We start from the raw sequence: 21662 nt of genomic DNA on the forward strand, positions 1-21662 counted from the left end.
CAACCAATGCTTGTGTGGTAAGAGCATGGAACGTAATCCATTGTGTAATGGTAGCATCGCAGAATCACTGAATGAATGAGGCTGGAAGGGGCCTGTGGAGAGTTATGAGTCCAAGCCACTTCTCAGATCAGGGTCCGCTAGAGCAGGCTGCTCAGAGCCATGTCCAGCTGGGTTGTGAGTATATCCAGAAATGGACGGACAGCTTCACATAACTATTTTTGACTTCATGGTTAAAATCTCTTCTAGGCAGTTCTCTGAGTTGTCATGTTTATAAATAATTCAGTCTCTTGTGTTGCAAGCATATACTGTTTGATAGTACTGGAAAGAGAGCAAGAAACACAGGATAAAGCTTTCTAATCCTTGTGTTCCAGGAGAGATGAAGAGATGAAAATGTTCCATGCCATTAGAGTCACAAGACCATATTCACTAAAATGAAAGTTTGTCTTACTTTCCCACACCTCAAGGTTTTTGTAAAGATGTTCTAGAAAATTGCTTGTTAACAGATACAGCATAACTGTGTGTTGTGGGGCACAAGGGTGGCTGTTTGGAGTTTTTGGAGTGATTGCTTTAGTTGCAGCTTTATTCAGGAGATGTGCTTCAGTTTTGCATTTTTGCTCTGAAATATAGTTTATTTACTACTCAAAGCTCACTTCCTTGAAGGTTAGTTTGACTTAACACTAGTATAGACAAATGAAAAGTACTTCAAATACCATCAACATATGCAGATATGGGAAAGAAATGAAAAGGGTACTATAGTAAGCTCTGTTGAACTTTCAATGAAGGGCCGATTGTCACTGAACTAAATTTATTTTATATCTCTTAAGATTACAATTATAATACAAATTTCAAAGGTAGAAATATTACTTTGAGTTTTTAATTTCAATGCTTGGTGTCATCTTGAAGTCCCTGAACTGAACCGTGAGGCAGATGACCAGTGTCATTAGACCACGTAGTGGTCTAAAGAAGAGCAAGTCAGAGTTCCCACATGATAACTTTGTTTTTCTTTCAGATTTACACTGGTGTGTAACAGACCTAAAAAATAATCACTAAAAATCCAACAATGTGTGTTGATATAATTGCTGGCAGTGTTGGTACTCACTTTTAATATTCATATTCTCTCAATCTGCCATACAAATATGTATTCAAATCAGTGAGAATACTCTCCTCAGCAAATTTGTATGCTTATGTTACTGTATGCTTATGTTACTTATGTTATCACATAAATGAAACAAATTTAGCTACATATTTCCATTTTAGGAGTTTATATTAACATGGTGATAGCAAAGTTGTCATTAGTTCAGCATTTTCTCTTGTAGTTGAGTTATCAAATTATTTCTTAACAAATGCACTCCATTTATGCACAGGTTCATCTTATTAATATTGATACACAGATCCAAACAATGTTCTTCTACACGTTATCCACTTGCTTTTGGCAAGGTTTTTTTTGAGATGCTAGTGCTGCATTCCAATATTCAGTTAAACCTGTCTAAAGAATGTAATGGGAGGTCCTTTAGTTTGTTGTCATTTTCACAGAGAAAACAAGCTCAAATATTGCAGTTATTTTTTTTTATTTTTTATGGTGGTTTTTTTTTAGATTTTTTTTTAACCTGACAGCATCTTGACAGCTCCAACTATACAAAGCAAGATTATGAGCAAAATGTAAATTGCTGGAATGGCTAGTGGAAGCCTAGAGTAGAACTGAAGTAAAATGCAACCTGAGGGAAAATGAAATAACTGTTCATCTCAGCTTCTTCCTACTCTAGTGTGAAAACTGCCCTTTTTGTCTTAAATGTGAACTGATAGCTCACTGCTTTTATATATGTATATATATAGAACTGTATATACATGTTATGTGTATGTATATGTATATAACTATTATATGTTACATATATATTAACATATATATTATGCATACAATCTATATAATGTTTGTGAGTCAAGGAGATGCTATGTATTTGTTCATATGTTTGTCTATGGCCTGCTCTGTTACTCCTAGGTTAATACTGGAACACAGATCACATCTCTGGTGGAGATCAACATATTTAGGGGGGAATAGTTTCTAAAATTCAAACATTTCTGTACATTACTGAAATACATTTTACACGTATAAGATAGAATAGAATCATAGAATCATAGAATGGTTTGGGTTGGAAGGAACCTTAAAGATCATATAACTCCTGCCCCCCTGCCATGGGCAGGGACACCTCCCACTAGTCCAGGTTGCCCAAAGCCCCATCCAACCTGGCCTTGAACACCTCCAGGGGTGGGGCATCCACAGCTTCTCTGGACAACCTGTGCCAGTGCCTCACCACATGAGTAAAGAATCATGATTATTTTAATCTGCTTGTTCTATTTGAATCCACACATCCTAGAACTAAACTATAAATCTGATCTTTGCAAAATTAATCTTTGTCTTGAGCAGTTAAAGCTTTCCAAGCTCTATGGTGTACAGGACTAATACCAACTGTCCGATCCTAAATAAAAAATCAGTTGTTTTTATAAAAATTATTAATAATATATGCTCTGTTTATATGTAATGGTTACATCTTTACTTCTCAGATAATTTTTAACACTGGAATGGGGTGTTAATGTGAGACATAAATAATAATGTGAGACACAGGTGTTAATAAATGAGCTCAAACAAAAATAAAATGTTGAAAATAAGAAAGAGGATATTCAATGTTTCTGAATGTTGTTTAAATATTAAAAATGAGTTTGCATTATTTATTGTTATGTGAAGTCTTCTTGTCTTTATATAAACTAATAAGTTGTTTGGGAATGGCACTTTCTATTATACAAGAGCTAAAGGTAATTATACAGTAATCCAAACAATTTATCATTTTGACAGTCTGCTGCAAGCTTGAATATATGTCTCTAAATGGACAACTGCTGATTTTCACTAAGTGGTAGATCCATATGGCATCACGACAATTTGAATACTTTTTTTTTCTTTTTTCTTTTTTAATCTCAGTATACCTTTACTTCTTTTTAATTCAGAAGAAATTGCATTTTTAGATTTTACCACGTGTACATGAATCTATCTGCAAATGGTACTTATTATTGTATATATGCTTTTTAAATAGTTTTTTATGCATTTTGTGGTTGATCACAGAAAACGTCACAAAATGCATGATTTGTCAAAGATCTTTGTGCATTTCTGCAGTTTCACTGTAGGTGGTCATGTGGGGTTATTTCTTGTTTCCCTTCTAAGTAATCAGTACTAATTTTTTAACTCATTTTAATTTTAACTCATTAACTCATTTCATGAGTTTCTGCCTTGAAATGTCTCATTCACGACTTCCAATTATTGATCTCCCCCCCCCGCCTTTTTTTTGAAAGATGTTTGTTTTCTCATTTTTTGCATCTAACCACCCCACGCAGAACAGTCTCTGTCCATTCCTACACCAGGTGTGCTCTTGGATCACTTTTCCTCCTTCAATTTCTTTCCAGTTTTTCCATTTCTAGTCAGTAAAATTTCCTTCCAGTTTCAAATTGTTCCTTAATTTGATCAAGCCTCTCTGTCACAGGTAAAAGGGAATGGGAGGTTAGAGGCAAAGGGACATTAGCAGTTGCTTTTATTTTGCAATATCAGGGAGGACAATAGGTAACCGAAGAGTATGGCCCAGCTCAGCAATAGTCACCCTCTGTTCCTGTTCTGCTGCTGGTACAGCTCTTCCCTCAATCCCCTACTTGTCAATCAGGCCATCAGGCTTTAATTCTCATTTTATGGTCTTCAAGGTGTGCAAGATTCCTGCTTATATGATTGGACAGTACTTAGCAAAATGAAATCATTATACATTAATAAATAACTAATGATGAAAAATGACTTAACTACATCATTTCTTTTTTCCATTCCTCTGCCTTGGGGGTTATGGTCTTCAGAGCAGATGATGGATAGCTTGTCTGCTTTTTCAGTTCATCGTACACGGGCATGAAGTGAGAACTGAATGCCTTTAACGGTGTTTTATGTTTTGCTATTGTGTAAAGTGTCAAGTAGGGGGAAGGGGAGACGTACCCAATGAATGCCCACTAGGTCATACGCCCCAAATCTAGTTTTGTGAGGAAAAAAAAAGTGTATCTTTGGTTAGTCCTATAATGCTTCTTTAAATGTTATCCGTACTTTTTTGCCTAAGTTAAGTTTGTAGGAGACTGTCATCCATAACTTTGTACTCTGCATGTTTTTTGGTTCTATCTTGTAGATAACTAAAGGAATAAATACTTTCTAGTTTCTGCTAGAATAAATGGGTCTTATTAAAACAAAAGAGGAATTCTTTAAAGCGTAGTATTTTTAGTATTTTAGTTAAACAAAACAAAACCAAAAAAAAAAAAAACCCACCTGCTGATAGGAAATAAATACTTCTCTTAACATTGACATGAAAGTCTTTGTTTGTTTTTCTTTTTTGACAGCTCTGCAAGAGCATCAATCGATGTTCCAATTGTTGATGTTCTGAAAAAAAAATCACGAAGCAGTTTATTTACTTATGACTTGTCTGATGTTAGTTTAAAACTGCAAAATGCTAGCCAGATGTTGACTCTTAAGCAATATGGAAACTACATATATCATAAAGCTACTTTTGTGCCAAGTTGCCAGATTATGTCAAGAAACCACGCAAAATACCTTCAAGACATTAAAGACTCCTGAAGTTTGTCATCTGAAAGTGACGTTAAGAATAAGTAAATTGTTCCTGTTTGATAGCTGAGGAAGATGCTTAGTAAGATTTTGATATGCCAAAGATTTTCTTGAAAGTCATTACTAAAATCAAGGTTAAAAGCATGTACACCAAATCAATTTAACATCAACTCATTCTTTTTTTTTTTTTTTTTTTTTTTTCATCTTAGAGTTTACATAGTCTGGAGTCACAGCTCAGGTTTGCTACCAGTGGCTGATGGTTCAGAACATGAGACATTGTTACAGGCATAAAGCTTTTAAAGGAACTGACTGGAGTAAAACACAACTCCAGTATAGATTGCGTGTTGTCATATCCTTAATGCACCAAAATTTCTTAACTTTGCTTTTGGGTTGCATGCTGTATAGGTGAAGCAAGTATTTATAAAATTGTGGCCAGATTTTCAGTATACACTGGAATTTTCAGCATACACTGGTATACACTGGAAAACTATATCAATGGCTTTAGTGAAAGTACATCCACCTGCAACAGCTGGGAATCTGGCCATTACTCTACAGAATGTTTGTACCAAGAAAACAATTCTTTTTAGATAAGAAACTCTATTTGTAGAAACATAGAATGGTTTGGGTTAGAAGGGACCTTAAAGATCACCCAGTTCCAAACCCCCTGCCATGGGCAGGGACACCTCCCACCAGACCAGGCTGCCCAAAGCCCCATCCAGCCTGGCCTTGAACACTTCCAGGGATGGCACATCCACAGCTTCTCTGGGCAACGTCTGCCAGTGCCATATTGTCCTCATCATGAATAATCTCTTCCCTATATCAAATCTAAATCTACCCTTATTTTGTTTAAAACCATTACCCCTTGTCCTATCATTACAGTCCCCGATAAAGGGTCTTTCCCCGTCTTTCTTATAGGCCCCCTTTAAGTACTGCAAGGCTGCTCTAAGGTCTCCCCAGAGCCTTCTTAGCCAACTTTCTTAGCCTTTTTAGTGTTATCATATTGTTACATTGTTTATATGTATATATATGTATATATTTATCATGCTCAGACACATTTCTGTTATCTGTGTCTTCTTTCTGTTACAGCATAGCTATAGCTGGATCCAAACACATTTGCTGCTAAAGATGAATGAGGAAATGAAATAGCAAGGTGACCTTGTGCTCTAGATAGAATTACATACTTGAGTATGTAGCAAGGTACTGCCTGCTGATTATGAAACGCTTTATCACTGAAAGGTTTTCTCATTCTCAGCTATCTAATTTATTTGACCCTTCGTTATTGTTTCATAAGACTAGGGTTATATTGGAGCTGAATCTGTCTACATTAGTATCAGAAGTGCACTTTTAAGAAAATGCTGAAAACACTAGGTCTTTGCTTTTCCTTTTTTGAAACAATTGTTAAAAGGACTTGTTAGCCAAGTCAGACCCTTATTTTGCTGGAGTACCTCCTGAACTGATGCAGATCGTCAGAGCTGAGACTCTGACTCAAGGGATGTATCTGGTGCAAAGCTCCTGGCATTCAGTTTTGCTTCCTTCTTTTATCAAATATGAAAATGAAAAATGGGTAGAATTGCCTGTAAGTTTGGAGCTGAAGTTTGTTGTATTTCACTTTGTGATATGACTCCTTGATAAAGGCTAATATGCGTATTTTTTATCCTCCTCCTTATTCTAGGAAATGTAGTACTCCATGTCTTCACTCCCTGTCTTTGGCTGAAGGTAGCTGTTTAAAAATACTATATGACTTCAGAGGTCACTATAATGTATTCTTAACCATTTTGGTGGCAGATACGTTTTTTTCTCATAGCAGTTGTTCCATCTGTGTCTGTATTTCCTTAAGACGTTGGTCTCTCCCTATGATTTGGGAAGATCTATATAGAAACATTTAGAAACCACAATCTCAGCATCTTCTCTGATTTTAAAAGTTATGTTTTGCAGTTCTTACTAATTCAGGAAGGATTATGGTCCTCAGATTCAAATATGTGAAGCTGAAGTAGCTAAAAATTAGTGCAGTTTAAACCATTTAAAAATAGGGTGGGTATATATGAGGCAATAAGATTTCTTTGTTCATCCCATTCCAGCAGTTGTTTTTTTTTTGCAACTTTAGTGCCTCTTCCTGTGGTTTTATATAATCACAAACTAAGTAAACTAAAAACAAGAAAACCTTCATCAAGCACATGAATATAAAAATGTGTTTGTATTCAAACACTGTAGACCGCTTGAAGAACTGCCATAAAAGGTGAATAGCAGTGTATACAGAAAACTCAGATGAATCCTGAGTACTCATGACATATGGAATTAGACAAAAAAAGTTGCAAAAGAACTTAATTTTACTGCATTCCCAAAGATCCCTTTGAGTCCTTTATTATTTCTAAGGCATTTTGAGTCATATGGAATGATTTGTCAGGTTATTTTTTCTCTCTCTCTCTCTTTTTTGCTTGCAAAATCTGTAGTAATAAGTCCTGGCTCCTGATACAGTGATCTGCGTATTGCATTAGGCTGACAATGTACTATGGATGCAGAGAGCAGATGAACACTGCTGGGTTACAGTTTTCTGGAGGCAGGGGATGAAATCACTTCCCTGTGCTATGCAGGAGTTTTGTCATTAACTTCAGGGAGGCCAGGATTCACCCAGAGTAGAATTCAGCCTAACATCATGGAAGTTTGGGACTAAGAATGTGTGCTTTACTCCTCATCAATATAATGATGTAGATTAAATAAAAACAGGTGGTTTTTTTGTTTGTTTTTTCTTGTAAAGATGAGGTGCAGGCAAAGTGTTTGTAGGAAGCAAGCAAAGGAAAATAGCCGTCAGAGGGAGAAGGGCCTCTGTTTGTACAAGCAGCTAGCTTTTAGCTTAGACCTTTCCAGTATGCTATAGACTTCTCTTTAAGAGGGAAGAGTTAATCTACGTAACCTAGAAAACAACACAAAAATCAAGCTTAATTAACAATCAAGATATAATACCTATAATGATGTCATACTACAAACGAAAATTTTTATTTTATTTTTCCATGTTCTGCATCCAAGAAGGCCATAAGGCAGTTGCCTGTGGGACAGATGGTTCATCTGTTGAAGAGAGGGGGCATCTTTGGGTGGCTGAATTTTAGGAAATATCCATCCTTGTCAAATTTCTGACATAGCAAATTTCTCCAGAGTGAAAACTGTAGTGCAACCTTTTGCCGTAAAAAACAACAGCAAAAAACAACCTTGTTGAAATGTTGTTATATTTAACCTGCAAAAGTTGTCTGTGAGATGGTTAGAATATTGACAAGGAGCAGGGGCTGTCACATCTGTACCAGCTCAGGTGATGAAACAGACTTTGACTCATCATCATTTTTCTCACGTTTCTCACTTGTGCATTGTATTCCCCTCACACTCAGTGTGTCTTGGATTTCTGTTGCCAGAGATACATTTAGATAGATGAAACTAGCCTGCTATTCATTAATATTTCATTTATATGGGGATTAGATTAGAATCCATTAGCCAAATCCACTGTATTATTTTAATATTTGTAAAAATTCACTAAAATTCAGAAAACAGATTGTCTGTTATATAGAAAACTTCCATATATAATAACATATAATATATATAACATATATATACATATAACATGTATATGTATATATATGTATGTATATGTGTATATATATGTTATATATATGTATAACAATACATATAACATATACTATATTTTAATGGATATAATATATTTTCAATGTACTATATAATTGTTAACAATATAAGTTTTATTATATACGTAGAACATGCATATCTATGTACTACAGGTATAGGTGTATATTAAGGTGGTAAAATATATATCCCTATGTGGTTTGCAAACCATTTAATATTCATTTATTAAAAATAAATAAGAAAAACAGTTTATCTTCCAATTCTCGTGCTTTGGTAAGTCTGTATAAAACTGCATTGCTTGTAGTTACTAAAGTTCAGCTTTTAAAATAACCTTTTCTTTATTTGTAACAAAGCCTAGGAAGAGGGCAGGAAATGGCTTTTCAGTTGTTAAATAATAATCTAGTTCTTAATGCTTAATAATAAATATACTTAATAATACTTAACTAGTAGTTCTTAATACTTAATATAAATTCTTAATCTAGTCCAGGTTGTTCTTTACATAAACTGATTTAAATGTGTATTAAATGATCTTGTCTCCTTGTTCGTGTCTTCTATTGGCCATTCTCAGACTTTCTGCTCAAAAGAGGCCTCCTAATTTCCTACTTTAAGTTATTAGCTTGCTTATACACATTTTTTCTGTGTCGGTGCCATCCTTACACTTACATATTCTTTTCAGGGTTGGGCTTGTTTTCTGACTCTGCCTCATTTTTCTGGATTAAATTACTCAAACTCTGTTTCCTTTCAGAAGACGGGTTTTCTGTTCTTCACCAGTTGTCTTAGTAGCCATTTGTAGCACTTTATCCACTTATATTCATCCCTTTGGCATAGTGAACAGAAGAAACACACAAGTTTACCAGACCATCTGTCAAGCAATCTTTATACGACTGTATTATCCTCTTTCTTTTTGTTGGAGCTACTTTCCAATTTACCATGACTGGGGACAGGACAGGAAGAATTGCTGTGGATGGGCAGTATCTATGTTGTAAGAAAAATTGTGAGAACTTTGTAATAGGTAATCTGCATAAACCAAACACACAATAACATCCATTTCTGAATTAATAGTTTTCAGACTACAAATACTATAAATTATAATGGGAATGAGGAAAATAGTTAAAATATGTTGCATAAAGTAAGAGTTTTTGTACGAGTAGGCTTTTTAAAATTTATTTATTTTTTTCCTTCTCACTTTCCCCAGCTACTGCTTAGGACTTACTGATCTTACAAAATACTCTAGTGACTGAAAGGTAAAGGTACTGAAGGGGTGGTAGGTACCTTGTCAGACCAAAGACAGAACTAAATTATTCCAGAAGAACATTTTCTAGACAGTCTTTTGATTTTTTGTTTTTGTTAACACCTAATTAACAATTTTATAGAGAGAAGTCTGCGTTAAAGATCAAGCATACCTCTATAGCTAGTTTAATTTGGGTGTCAATATGATATCCTTTGGAATGCTAACCAAAAGTTAGAGAAAAGTGAAGAAAGATTTTAGTAAATACCTATACTATAGCTATCTTTACTTTCTAAGTGGATGCTCTGTTGATATTTAATCCATGATATTTCCATAAAAATAAAACATCCTCATTTAAAAATGTCACCTGATTTTTAAGATAAGGAGTTATTTCCAGTTAGAGGGCCTAATTTGAAGTCACTTGTAAAAACTAATAATAAATAGTAAATAATTCAGGGCTTGCTGTAATTACTGCAGTAAGTTCATTCTGTTTTTCATGTTACTTAGTCTCTTACATTGTGCTTTGCTCTAAAAAATCTTAAAGCTCTCCAGCTCACCTTTAATCAGTGATACCTTTCATATGGTTTGTCTTCTTACCTTTTTCTCAGAAAATAAAATAAAATAAAATAAAAGTACTGTATGGCTGTTGTGGTTTAGCCCGGCTGGCAGCCAAACACCACACAGCCGTTCGCTCACCCTCCCCCCTCCCTCTCCGGGATGGGGGAGAGAAACGGGAAAGTGAAGCCTGTGAGTTGAGGTAAAGACAGTTTATTAAGACAGGGAAAATAATAACAATAATAATAATAATAATAATAGTATTAATAGTAATAATGTGTACGAAATAAGTGATGCACAATGCAATTGCTCACCACCCGTTGACCGATGCCCAGCCTATCCCTGAGCAGCCGGCCCCCTCTCCACCCCGGCTAGCCACCCCTATATATTGTTCAGCATGACGTCAGATGGTATGGAATACCCCTTTGGCCAGTTTGGGTCAGCTGTCCTGGGTCTGTCACCTCCCAGCTCCTGCTGCATCCCTAGCCTGCTCGCTAGCAGGACAGAGCGAGAAGCTGAAAAGTCCTTGGCTTGGTGTAAGCACTGTTCTACAACAATTAAAACATCAGCATGTTATCAGCGCTCTTCTCATTCTAATCCAAAACATAGCACCCTACCAGCTACTAGGAGGAAAATTAACTCTGTCCTACCTGAAACCAGGACAATGGCATTGGGTATGTCTCCATGCTCAAACACATGCTGGAATTTTTTGATATTAGAGGATGCAAGATAAAAACTGATGTTCATCCTTCCCAATTTGTAAGATGCTGTTATCAGCAATATGTTGCTGTATACTAATGAGGGTGTCTTTTTCTTTATGTCACTATAAAACAGAATTGTTTAAAAACTATGAGTTTGTGCTGAAGATTTTATGACTTTATGTTGTATTAACTCTTTTTTTTTTTGAGCTATAATGGAAGCTTAATTCTATCATATTTTCTTGACATTTTTATTCTCATTTCCTTCTCCTGGGCATTTCTTTTAACGAGTGTTCAGTGTGCTGTTCTAGCTATCAGCATGTGGTGGCTAAGCCAGTCAGCGCACATCATATGGCATTGCCAATTAATTTACTTGATTTGACACAGACACAACAGTATGCTAGACTTCAGTGACTTCTTCAAAGAATTATTTATAGAAGTGTCTGGGACATAATGTCAGATGTCTAATGGGTAGTAGAGAAATTGTTCATTTGAAGAAAAAAGTACATGACATTTTATCATTTATGCTTTTAATTAAAAGTGTAAAATACCTACTCTAACAAATTTTCTTTCAGCAATCTTAGATGTTAAAATTATTTGATTTTGTTGATGTTCGCCATGTTAAAAATTGCATTTTAATACTTTATTTCTTGAGCACCATAGAATGTATACTCTGAAAAAAATCTGATTATCCAGTAATTTTAAATTAAATTATGATAGGAAATGCAAATGTTACTTTCAAGGCAAGAATTTCTAACTGACCTGTATATAAAATATCAAACAAGGCAACACCTGAAATAATGACCTAATGACCTATCCAATTGGAAATTCCACTGTGTAATAGCTATTGCATGTTCAATTTTTAGACTGCCCCCCCTCTTTTTAAAAAAAATTTTCCTCCCATGCTTCAAAGGAAAAGAAAAAATGTCCTTTCATTTTCTTAAATGCTTGTTTTGATTATTAAACAAACAAACAACCAACAAAAAAAGTAGCATAACAAATACACCATTTTATTCAGTTTATAACTTATTCCCATTTGTAATTTTTTACCTTTCAAAATATGTAATTAATTCTAATATAGTTAGCCAACGCACAATAGAACACTTTCAAATCATCTGGTAGATGTTTTCAAGACTAAATACAAGTTATTACAATGTTTACAACTAATTTGATAAACTTGGTGTCCTGGAGTATGTGTACAAACCTTATTTAAGTGTATGGTTTCTAAACACATATTCCTATGATGCGTGTATATATCTAGTAGTATGGTCTACCAGTGTGAGCGGATGGCAGTGCATCCTTTGGAGCTATGATTTATTTGCTTAACCTCCATGGAGAGGTGGGATAAAATACTCCATAGTTCTTATATATATACATATATATAGATATATATAAATTACTATTTATATTCTCTTTGAACAGGTTTCTAAACAGCTGTGAAGTTTTTTTATTGTTTATTTTATTTTATTTTAAATATTATTATTGTTATTTCTCTTGGAATACCATTCCAAAGTTAAACACTTTCCTGTGGTATTCTGTTGAAAGCTTAAGTGTCTAAATTCAGATTTCCTATTCCACTGAGAGGACCAGTTACCTAGGAGACAGTATTCAATCTGGAGTCACTATAATCTTTCCTGGCCTTTTGTTCATGCTGAACTTTACATGAGAGAAATAGCATGCACCTAGATTTGAAGGGTTGAGGCTTAATTTGCTACCAGAATAGTTTTTCAAATTGCTATATTTGAGAATTATGTAGGAAATGTTTATTTGAGTCAGTGTAAACATCTAATAAAAATACCTTCAAAGTAAAAAATAATAATAAAAACCCCTTCTTGGTCCAACATATAATGAAATAGGAGTGAAATTTTCCAACAATAGCTGTGTGTAACATTCTATTTAATTAAACATAAGCTGGAAGGAATTTAATTTTGAAAAAAAATTAGTGATGTGCTGTCACCACTATTTTCATCAAAAATCCGTAACACAGCATCATATGAGCCTCTATGAAGAAAATCAACTTTACTCCAGCCAAAACCACAACAAAAACATGTCATAAAAAAGGCAACTTATATATTTAGTAGAATTTCTGTAATATCCAATTAGTATGGCCACAGACAGAAACCTCTGTGTCCATTCAAGTATATAAAAAATAAGCACTTGCATGTATATTCTTCCTCTGTGCCTACTTTTAAATATCATAATGTTGGGCTGCAAATATATATTTAATTCATAAAAATAATTAGTCAGTGTTATCTTCAAAGAAATCAGTGAGTCAACTTCATTAAACAGGATATGGAGCTGTAATACTTGCCATACGCTAGAAGACAATTAATGGTCTGCAGAGGCAGTCCCTTCTGTTCTCCCCAGTGTACGTGCAGCTGCCTCATCAGGGAACAGTAGCTGACACATTTTCTGATATAGTAAATAGCTCTCCAGCTTTTCAAATAAAGTTACACTCTGCCTTGTATGCAGTCCAGGGCCTATACATTTAATAAATCATCAGAAGTGCATTCCAGGTCTTTTTTATTGATTGCATTTGCAGAGGAAAATTGAATCCATTCCTTGTCAAGGCCCCTAAACCTCATGTCATAAAGAAGAAGGAGAAAGGAAAAGATGGATGGAGTTCATTGGAATTAGCCAGGAAGAATGATGCTTTGTATTGTGTGATGATGAATTTTATTTCTTCATCCTGCCTATATCAAGTGAAAGGTAGCAGCTGAAGTACTTTGAAGAAGTAATCTTCAAAGACTTCTTTTAGCAGAATTGGAAATAAGCTTATTGAAGAGTTGTCTCAAAGTAGATTTTCTGTCAATTATCAGTCAAAAGCTCTTTCCTCTACAGAATGTTAACTCCAGAGGAAACATAAGTGTTCATAGGATATGCATCATCTCAATAGGTGTGGCTATAAAACCTCTAAATATTTTGTTTTAGTTAAATATGCTTTTTAGTAACAGAAAAAGAAGTGAAATTCTCACTTATATTCATGAGGCCAGTATAAACCCATGTCTTTCCAAATTAGGGTATTCTAACAAGTGGTGTGGTCTCTACTGTGAGCTAGTCAAAGTAGCACTGCATTGATTTTTACGTGCAAATTGAGAATCGTGATGTTTTAGTGGGAGCCATCTGAAGAATAGTTTTGTTGCTGTTTATGAGGCTTTTGCTTTCTTTTCTTTGGTTGACAAGTTTCAAATCCATTGCTGTAGGCTTAAACCAGAATTTAGAGATATTGTTTTGAAATTGCCTATTACCAGAGGTATTGCATTAAAAGAAGCAAGGTAACTGATTTACATCTTACCTTTTGAAATCCAGGGTGTGTTCTTTAGCAGAAGCAAAAAGGTAAAGTATGTTGTGGAAAAACACATAGAAAAATAAACGATTAAAGCTGAAATTCTCAGCACCCTTTTCCTTATTTGCTGTTCACTGGGTTAGTTAATGCAAATATGGGTGCATTCTGGATACAAATGTGCTAATGAAAAAACAAACAAACAAAAAACTGAATAAAGGGAACAAGTTTGAATTACAAATAGCAAATACTCCACGAATATTTTTTTCAATTATCATACAATTATCTATTTACATAACAGTCCCACCAAATAAACTCTGTGTTTCTTTCATACTATTAGTAGCCTTTTCCCGTATTTATTTCATTTTACTTGTTTGAATGTTCTGCTCTTGTTGCTCACGTTCAATCCACATTATTATTTTATTTCAAACTTGACGTGATTTTTTTTTTCTACAGCTGCAAGTTCTTGGATTTTTTTAGGATGTGTTTTTCTCTGGGAGAAAATTGTCTAGAAGGAGGAGGGGGGAGGGAAAAGTGGGAAGTAAATAAGATTATTAAAATCGTGACTCTGATTGTGAGGCATCACTTCACCACCAGTATTACAAATAAGATCCAGAGAGCCATACTTCTTGCTTAATCTCCACAAATTTAATAAAGTGCTGAAATTATTTGTTCTAGTATATTCTATTTGGTACTTCAGTACTTAGGTATTTTACTATTTGTACATTGTCTTCTTAGTTTCTCCAGTTTTGTATATGCACGTATTTTAGAAATATATTTATATATATATGAGTGTGTATATGCAGGTGTGATGTACTTACATGTTCATATATATAAAACTTTGCAACATATGTTTGTATGATGCTAGATACTCTTTGCAATTATATTTGTAAATATATAGTAATATGGCTAATATATCTTAATATTGAATATAGTTCATTTGTTTGTAAGGTTGCTGTCTGAACGAAATCTTTTCTTTTTAAATATTGTATTCATTTTTGTACGTGAGGAGGCATAGCCACTGATTGAGGAGAGCAATTATGAGAGTGAATAATTTAATATTATTTCTGATCAGATGTTTTACTGAATATGGGTATCAGTGGCCTGATCAGGGTGGTAAAGTGGCTGACAGATTTGAGGATAAAGGCTGCAGCAATTTTAAGTTAGAATCATAGAACAGAATCATTGAATTGTTTAGTCTGGAAAAGACGTTCAAGATCATCCGGTCCAACCATCCCCCTACCACCAATGTCACCCACTAAACCCTGTCCCTAAGCACCACGTCCAACCTTTCCTTGAACACCCCCAGGGACGGTGACTCCACCACCTCCCTGGGCAACCCATTCCAATGCCTGATGACTATTTCTGAGAAGAAATGTCTCCTGTTTTCTAACCTAAACCTCCCCTGGTGCAATTTGAGGCCATTCCCTCTAGTCCTATCGCTAGTTGTCTGTGAGAAGAGGCCAACCCCCAGCTCCCCACAGCTTCCTTCAGGTAGTTGTAGAGAACAATAAGGTCTCCCCTGAGCCTCCTCTTCTCCAGACTAAGCAACCCCAGTTCTTACAGCCGCTTCTGACAGGACCTGTGTTCCAGGCACTTCACCAGCTTCATAGCCCTTCTCTGGACATGATCCAGGGCCTCGATGTCCTTCCTGTAGTGAGGGGCCCAAAACTGAACACAGAACTTGAGGTGTGGCCTCACAAGTGCTGAGTACAGGGGGACGATCACCTCCCTTGTCCTGCTGGCTACACTATTCCTGATACAAGCCAGGATGCCGTTGGCCTTCTTGGCCACCTGGGCACACTGCTGGGTCATGTTCAGGTGAGCATCAATCAGCACCCCCAGATCCTTTTCCTCTGCACAGCTTTTGAGCCACTCTGCCCCAAGCCTGTAGTGCTGCATGGGGTTGTTGTGACCAAAGTGCAGGACGCGGCACTTGGCCATGTTGAACCTCATCCATTGGCCTCTGCCCATCGACCCATCCTGTCCAGGTCTCTCTTCATTGCCTTCCTACCCTCTGGAAGATCAACACTTCCCCCCAACTTGGTGTTGTCTTCAGACTTACTGAGGGTGCACGCATTGGTTAATGTTATTTTGGGTCTGGGGAATCTGTGGAGGACACTGAAATCTAAATGCTTTGTCAGACAGAGATGAAATAAGAGTTATCATCTCTGATGTGCCTAAAGTAAGTGCCCTATGCTCCAATGCCCTGAATGCCGCTAGGAACCATTGGCATAGGCTTCCACTGGGCCAAGTACTCCGTAAATCAAATGAGAAAATTGTAACATGAAGAACACAAACATCAAGTGTGAAAGGAAATTCTTGTCTGAGTAAATAAATGGCAGAGCTTCTAATGACTTCATGGAGCTGCTTCTGGAAGTAAGATCTGAAACAAAGTCAAGCTTAGAAGGAATTTAGAAAGAGTGCATATAATGGTTAATTCGACAGTAGATCAAACTGGTTCTAAAACAGGTGATGGAACAGTAAACATTTTAAAATGAAAATGAACTTCTCGTGGTACTGCAGGGAATTATTCCTCTTTCTCAAATAAGCATATATTTTTATAATTACCTACTTTACAAAGAGACAGGTACACACTATAAAGTTTATTCTTTACAGGGAACGTCAAGGGTTGGACATTTAATTTGATATTTCTATAAGAAGCTGTACTTTGAAATAGTAATATTACTTTAAAAATCCTCTCAAAAACACATAAACCTTTCTGCAAAACACATGGTGTAGCAATTTCCTCCTTAACCTTTAAAAACAAGCCTATAAAATTTAATGTTACAATCTCATTTCCGTAGTACCTGTAACAACCTAATTTTCAAACTGTTTCAAACTGTCAACTTTTAACTTTTAACCTCTCCTTATTTTTATTGTTTCTATTTTCATGGTATTAAGGGGTTAGAATATAAACCTACGTATATAATTTTGTACTGTGATACCACTCATCTGTCTTAAATGTGAACTATTTTTCTTTCAACTTGACTTGCCCGTTTGCAAGAGAACGTAAAGTTTCTTTCTTGTGTGCAATACCGTAGTGTAAGCAGGATCTAAATTACAGTCTTGCCTCTCTTAGGATTTATATCTACATCTTCAGTTGTTTTCAAATGTTTCTGTTTGTTAGGTTGGTTGGTTGGTTGTTTTTGTTTGTTTGTTTGCTTTATTTTCCTATCTAGTTCTCTTTACATTCTTGGCTTGCTAATCTAGGTGTTACTTAGATGCCATTAAGCATCACAGAGGAAGGAAATAGAGCCCCAGCTGAAAAAACACCATGCTCTTTTTAAAAAAAATGAATGTCAGCTATTGCCTAACATGAATAAAATATCTGGGGGAGAAAATAATGAGATATTTAGAGCTGATTAAATGATGGTGAAAGAGATTATTTATCTATATCACGTAATACCATTTTAGAGTGTCTCCCAGCATTTATCACAAAGGTGTAGAACATTAATATATTAGAAATAGAAATAGAAATAGAAATATATATATTTTTCATTAAAACAAACATCAGTACAGGACAACTTTGTGAATATAAATTTCTGTGTAACCGCTTAGTGTTTAGCTGATCATGCTTAAAAATGTGAATTTCCTTGTATTTTAAATTCATTGTGGAACTGACCCACCTTATAAATATTAATGTTCACACTGCTGATCATTCTGTAAATGATCACATCTATAAACATGAAGATCATGTTAGCATGCAGTAATGAGTGCATGTGGGTCCCACCTTAATATTTTAACTCAAATACTCATTGTTGTCTTTTTCCTGTAGAATCCCCCTGGGGCATCAATTTGGAAAGGGAAATCTTTGTTAGCTTTTCTAAAATACTCACCTAGTTTTGTTGACATCATTCTAGTCTTTCATATTGTACTGTGCTGTGATTAATAAAAACATCAACTTTATATGCCTGCATTTACATTTCTATAACTGGGAAGTGCGTCTAGAGTAACATCTCAGAACCCAAGTATTTTTAGAAGATACTGATTGTATGAATAAATCAACAGTTACTGCATACAGATAATGCAATGGGAAGAAGAGAATGTGAGGAACTTAAAGAAAATTCCCAAGCAAGAGCAATGTGTTTCTTTACATATAAATTGTTGATTAGTTAAATGAAATGTTGTTACTTTCCATAACAGTTTAGTTTGCTTTTTGCAGTCACTGCAACTTGTGTTAAGATGTAACTTTGTAACTCCAAATACGTTTTATCTTTGACAGCAACAATCGTGTTAAATGAACTCAACTGGACTGCTGCGTTGGATGATGTGTTCAAGCGGAACAGGGAAGAAGACCCCACTTTACTATGGCAGGTCTTTGGTAGTGCAACTGGCCTCGCTAGGTATTACCCAGGTAACTGAACTCTCCTAAAGAACTGTACAATCTCACATACTGCCTTAAAGAAATATCTGAATTGTTTAGAAGAGATAAAAGGTAGCTAAAGATGACTTTATTACATAGGTGGGTTTTCTGTATATCAGAAATAACTCAATGACTGTGAACTTGTTCTGGCATAAAGCTAGTATGAGGGGGAGGAAACTGTGGATGAAATATGTAAGTAATTGTATTTTTCACAGGAAGAGGAATAGAAGATGGTGTCCTTTGAAAAACAGAACAGTTCAATTATGTTTGTTTTTTTTTGTTTTGTTTTGTTTTGTTTTTATATTGCTTTCTGTGTGGTGTGTAAAGAATCTGTTAAACATTTGCCAATGAGATTTGTACCTGTCTTGTTTTTAAAAGTGCCTGACAATACAGATAATCCTATGGTTAAAGTCAGTGAAAGTACAACTGCACCATGCTTATGTCCTGCAGAGTCTATGATCTCTGACAGGTATGTTTTTACTTTTGGAGCTAAGGCCAATGAATACAACTTGGTTATTTCAACTAGCATCTGTTTCACCTGTCAAAGAATCCCATTAGTGGATAACAGAAATTAATATAAATAGGTGTATATTTTACCAAATTTATATAATCTGTAACCTTAATTTGATATTTGATGTGTACTAGATAATGGAAAACCTTGTTTTATGGCAAGGCTTGCTGTGCTACTACTGTTCTTTTTAGATGCTGTTGCCAATGACAGAATACTGTGTCCACTACACGTAAGATAATTGTGTATAGTGTCTTAATTTTTTTGCCTACAACTGGTTAAGGAAGAACTTTGAGATCCTTTCTCTTCTGTTAAACAGGATTGTTGCTGCTTCTGAGAGTGAAGCTGTTACTGTATCATTAACACAACTGCTAGCATTGGCAGAGAAACTGCCTCAGGCTATTTTGCAGGAAGGAATATATCACAGCACTTGAATCCTGTTTGTTTTGCCAGGCTAGATACTGATGAAATAAATACAGTGAGACGTTGAAGAAAAGATAATATTGAAAATGCTAATTTCATATTTCTTTATTTCCAAGGGTTCTGTTTCAGTGCTTTTCAGATCTATTAGTAGTGTGTTTATCACCACTTATCATATAATGGTGTTTTCCAAGTGCTGAAAAAGAAATGTTTCTTAAATACATCTCTGTGACAACCTCTGGGAAATTCATTTTCAAGTGCAAAATTATATTATGTATAGAAAAATATATTCTTATGTCTAGCTAACCTCTCCACTTCAGATTCTTCACAACACAGGAGACTCAGAATCTTTATATAATATTTCTTAGAGCGCCTCTATAAGATGGGACAAACTTGTTTTCCTTATTTTGCAGGTGGATGTGGTATTTGTATATACTCCATTAAATACAGATTTATATTAAGTATAAAACTCAGAACCTTGCACCTCCTGCTTAGTCCTTAGCCACATGCCTATGTATTTATTAGCTGTCTAGTCCTGGCAGAAGATAAATTCATAAATCCCTGGTAATTCCCTTATCCCTAAATTTTACACACACACAGAGTAATCTGGAGCAATCTGGCAGTCCGTAAGTTGTACATGTGTTGTTCTGTGCATCTTCTTCCCATTTCCTTCCATTTATAGCTCAAATTGATAAGCTCTTTGTTTTTTATATTTTTAATCAGGTGCAAATGTGCCCATCTCTCTCTTTTTGTGAACTCAGTTTGCAGAGACCTATCTAACACACACAAATGTTCTGAAAAATGGAATCACGCTTCATATATTGGAAGGGATACCTTTCAGATTCGATTTTTGAAAATTATATTACAAATCGTCAAACATTGCTTCATTATGTTGGCCTTAGGTAAGCCTTCTGCAAAGAGATGAGTTTCTCCATAGCAATGATATTTGTGAAAGAATTTGGAATTATCAAAAAACAAAATTAAAATGCATAGCTAAATCTGCTTATTATTAGCTGAGGTATATCTGTGCAGTCCTGTTTCTCCTAAAAACAGACAATCTTTGGTACCTCTAAGCTGTAGAGCAATTCCTCTATCACAGGTTTCTTGAGCTAATGTTTTTATCTGATAGTATCCCATTTCCTTGAGTAATGGGCTAGATGGCACCTCACTTCTGCCCTCAGTAGGCTCTGAGGCAGTCCTTGTCACCATAGTAAGCAGCAGCATTAAGGGATCATATTCATGGTTGGATAGTGTGTGAAATACTTTATAAATACTATAAAAAATATTTTTTGTTGCATGTATCCTGTTGTTTCCTACCTGTATTCCATTGTTGGTACTATTATAGACTCCTCTAGCATCCCATACATGATCTTGTATAATTTTCAGCTGTGCTTTGTCTGACTCTTCAGAATATTTCTCTCTATCAAGGTGTCAAATCATTTTCCTTCTGTCTGTGACCTAAGCTGAGACACACAACATTTAGACCAATTCCTTTTTTCAGACCTTCTTCTTTATAATCAATGGTATTAGGTTTAGATACAAGAGTAATTAGATACAGTAGAATAGGGATCTCCATTTTATGTAAAATAGCTAACAGAAGCAGATCAAGGAAGTAATGGTACCAAAGTATTCACCTCCTCTAATATTATGATGTAATCAGTCCAAAGATTAGAAGAACGAGAAGAAAGGTAAGTATTACAAAGATTGTATAAAAACAAATATATGATGACATTTGCAATGATAGCAGAGCCAGTGCTGGGTGTAAAAGGAAACTAACTGTACAGCAACTTCCTGTCTTTACCTCACAAGATATGCCAACAGAAATATTAGAGACTACATAGAGGTAGACTTCTGTCTTTAGAGATTAATAGATTACTTGCTTCATTTTGTTTATTAACTTTTTCCCTAGAATATCCTCAGTACAGCTCTCATTCTTGAAAACCAAGACAGAAATTGTAGAGAAGAGCCACAGATTCAGGATATCTCTATGGGCCTCAAACTTAATTTTTCACCTCTATCAGTCAGGCCTTTAGTTAGTTTAATGGAGTTTCCTCATACTAAGCTTCTCCTTCTTGAAATTATTTGACAAACTGTGTCTTGCCTTAAAAAAATTTAAAGAATAGTGAGGGTACTTAGTATCATTGTTTTCATTAGTTTCAGTGGCAACGTATTTGTGAAGAGAAATGCAGTAATCTGGCAGCATTTTAACACGATCATTGAAATTACTAATTCATTTCAATCCAAATAGAACTTGCAAAGACATAAAATTGGAGGCATCACAATATGGTATTTCCAAATCCAAAACTTCCATTTCTAGAATGCTTTAAAAAACGGATGAAATAAAGTA

The 21662-nt window shown here is 35.2% G+C and overlaps 1 protein-coding gene across 10 annotated transcripts in view; it reads left to right on the forward strand.

Moving 5' to 3' along the window:
• Positions 1 to 21662, forward strand: part of CACNA2D1 (calcium voltage-gated channel auxiliary subunit alpha2delta 1) — a 405950-nt gene that overhangs the window by 266351 nt on the left and 117937 nt on the right. For all 10 annotated transcript variants that reach the window (XR_005817136.1, XM_040548370.1, XM_040548379.1 and 7 more), the window contains exon 7: positions 18247 to 18378. Coding sequence is in view for 9 of the 10 variants with exons in the window: in XM_040548370.1 (XP_040404304.1) it covers positions 18247 to 18378 (132 nt within the window). In the remaining variant the exon portion in view is untranslated. The remainder of the gene's footprint in view (positions 1 to 18246; positions 18379 to 21662) is intronic.

Source organism: Cygnus olor, chromosome 1 (genome assembly GCF_009769625.2).
Source record: "Cygnus olor isolate bCygOlo1 chromosome 1, bCygOlo1.pri.v2, whole genome shotgun sequence".
Lineage (NCBI taxonomy): Eukaryota > Metazoa > Chordata > Aves > Anseriformes > Anatidae > Cygnus > Cygnus olor.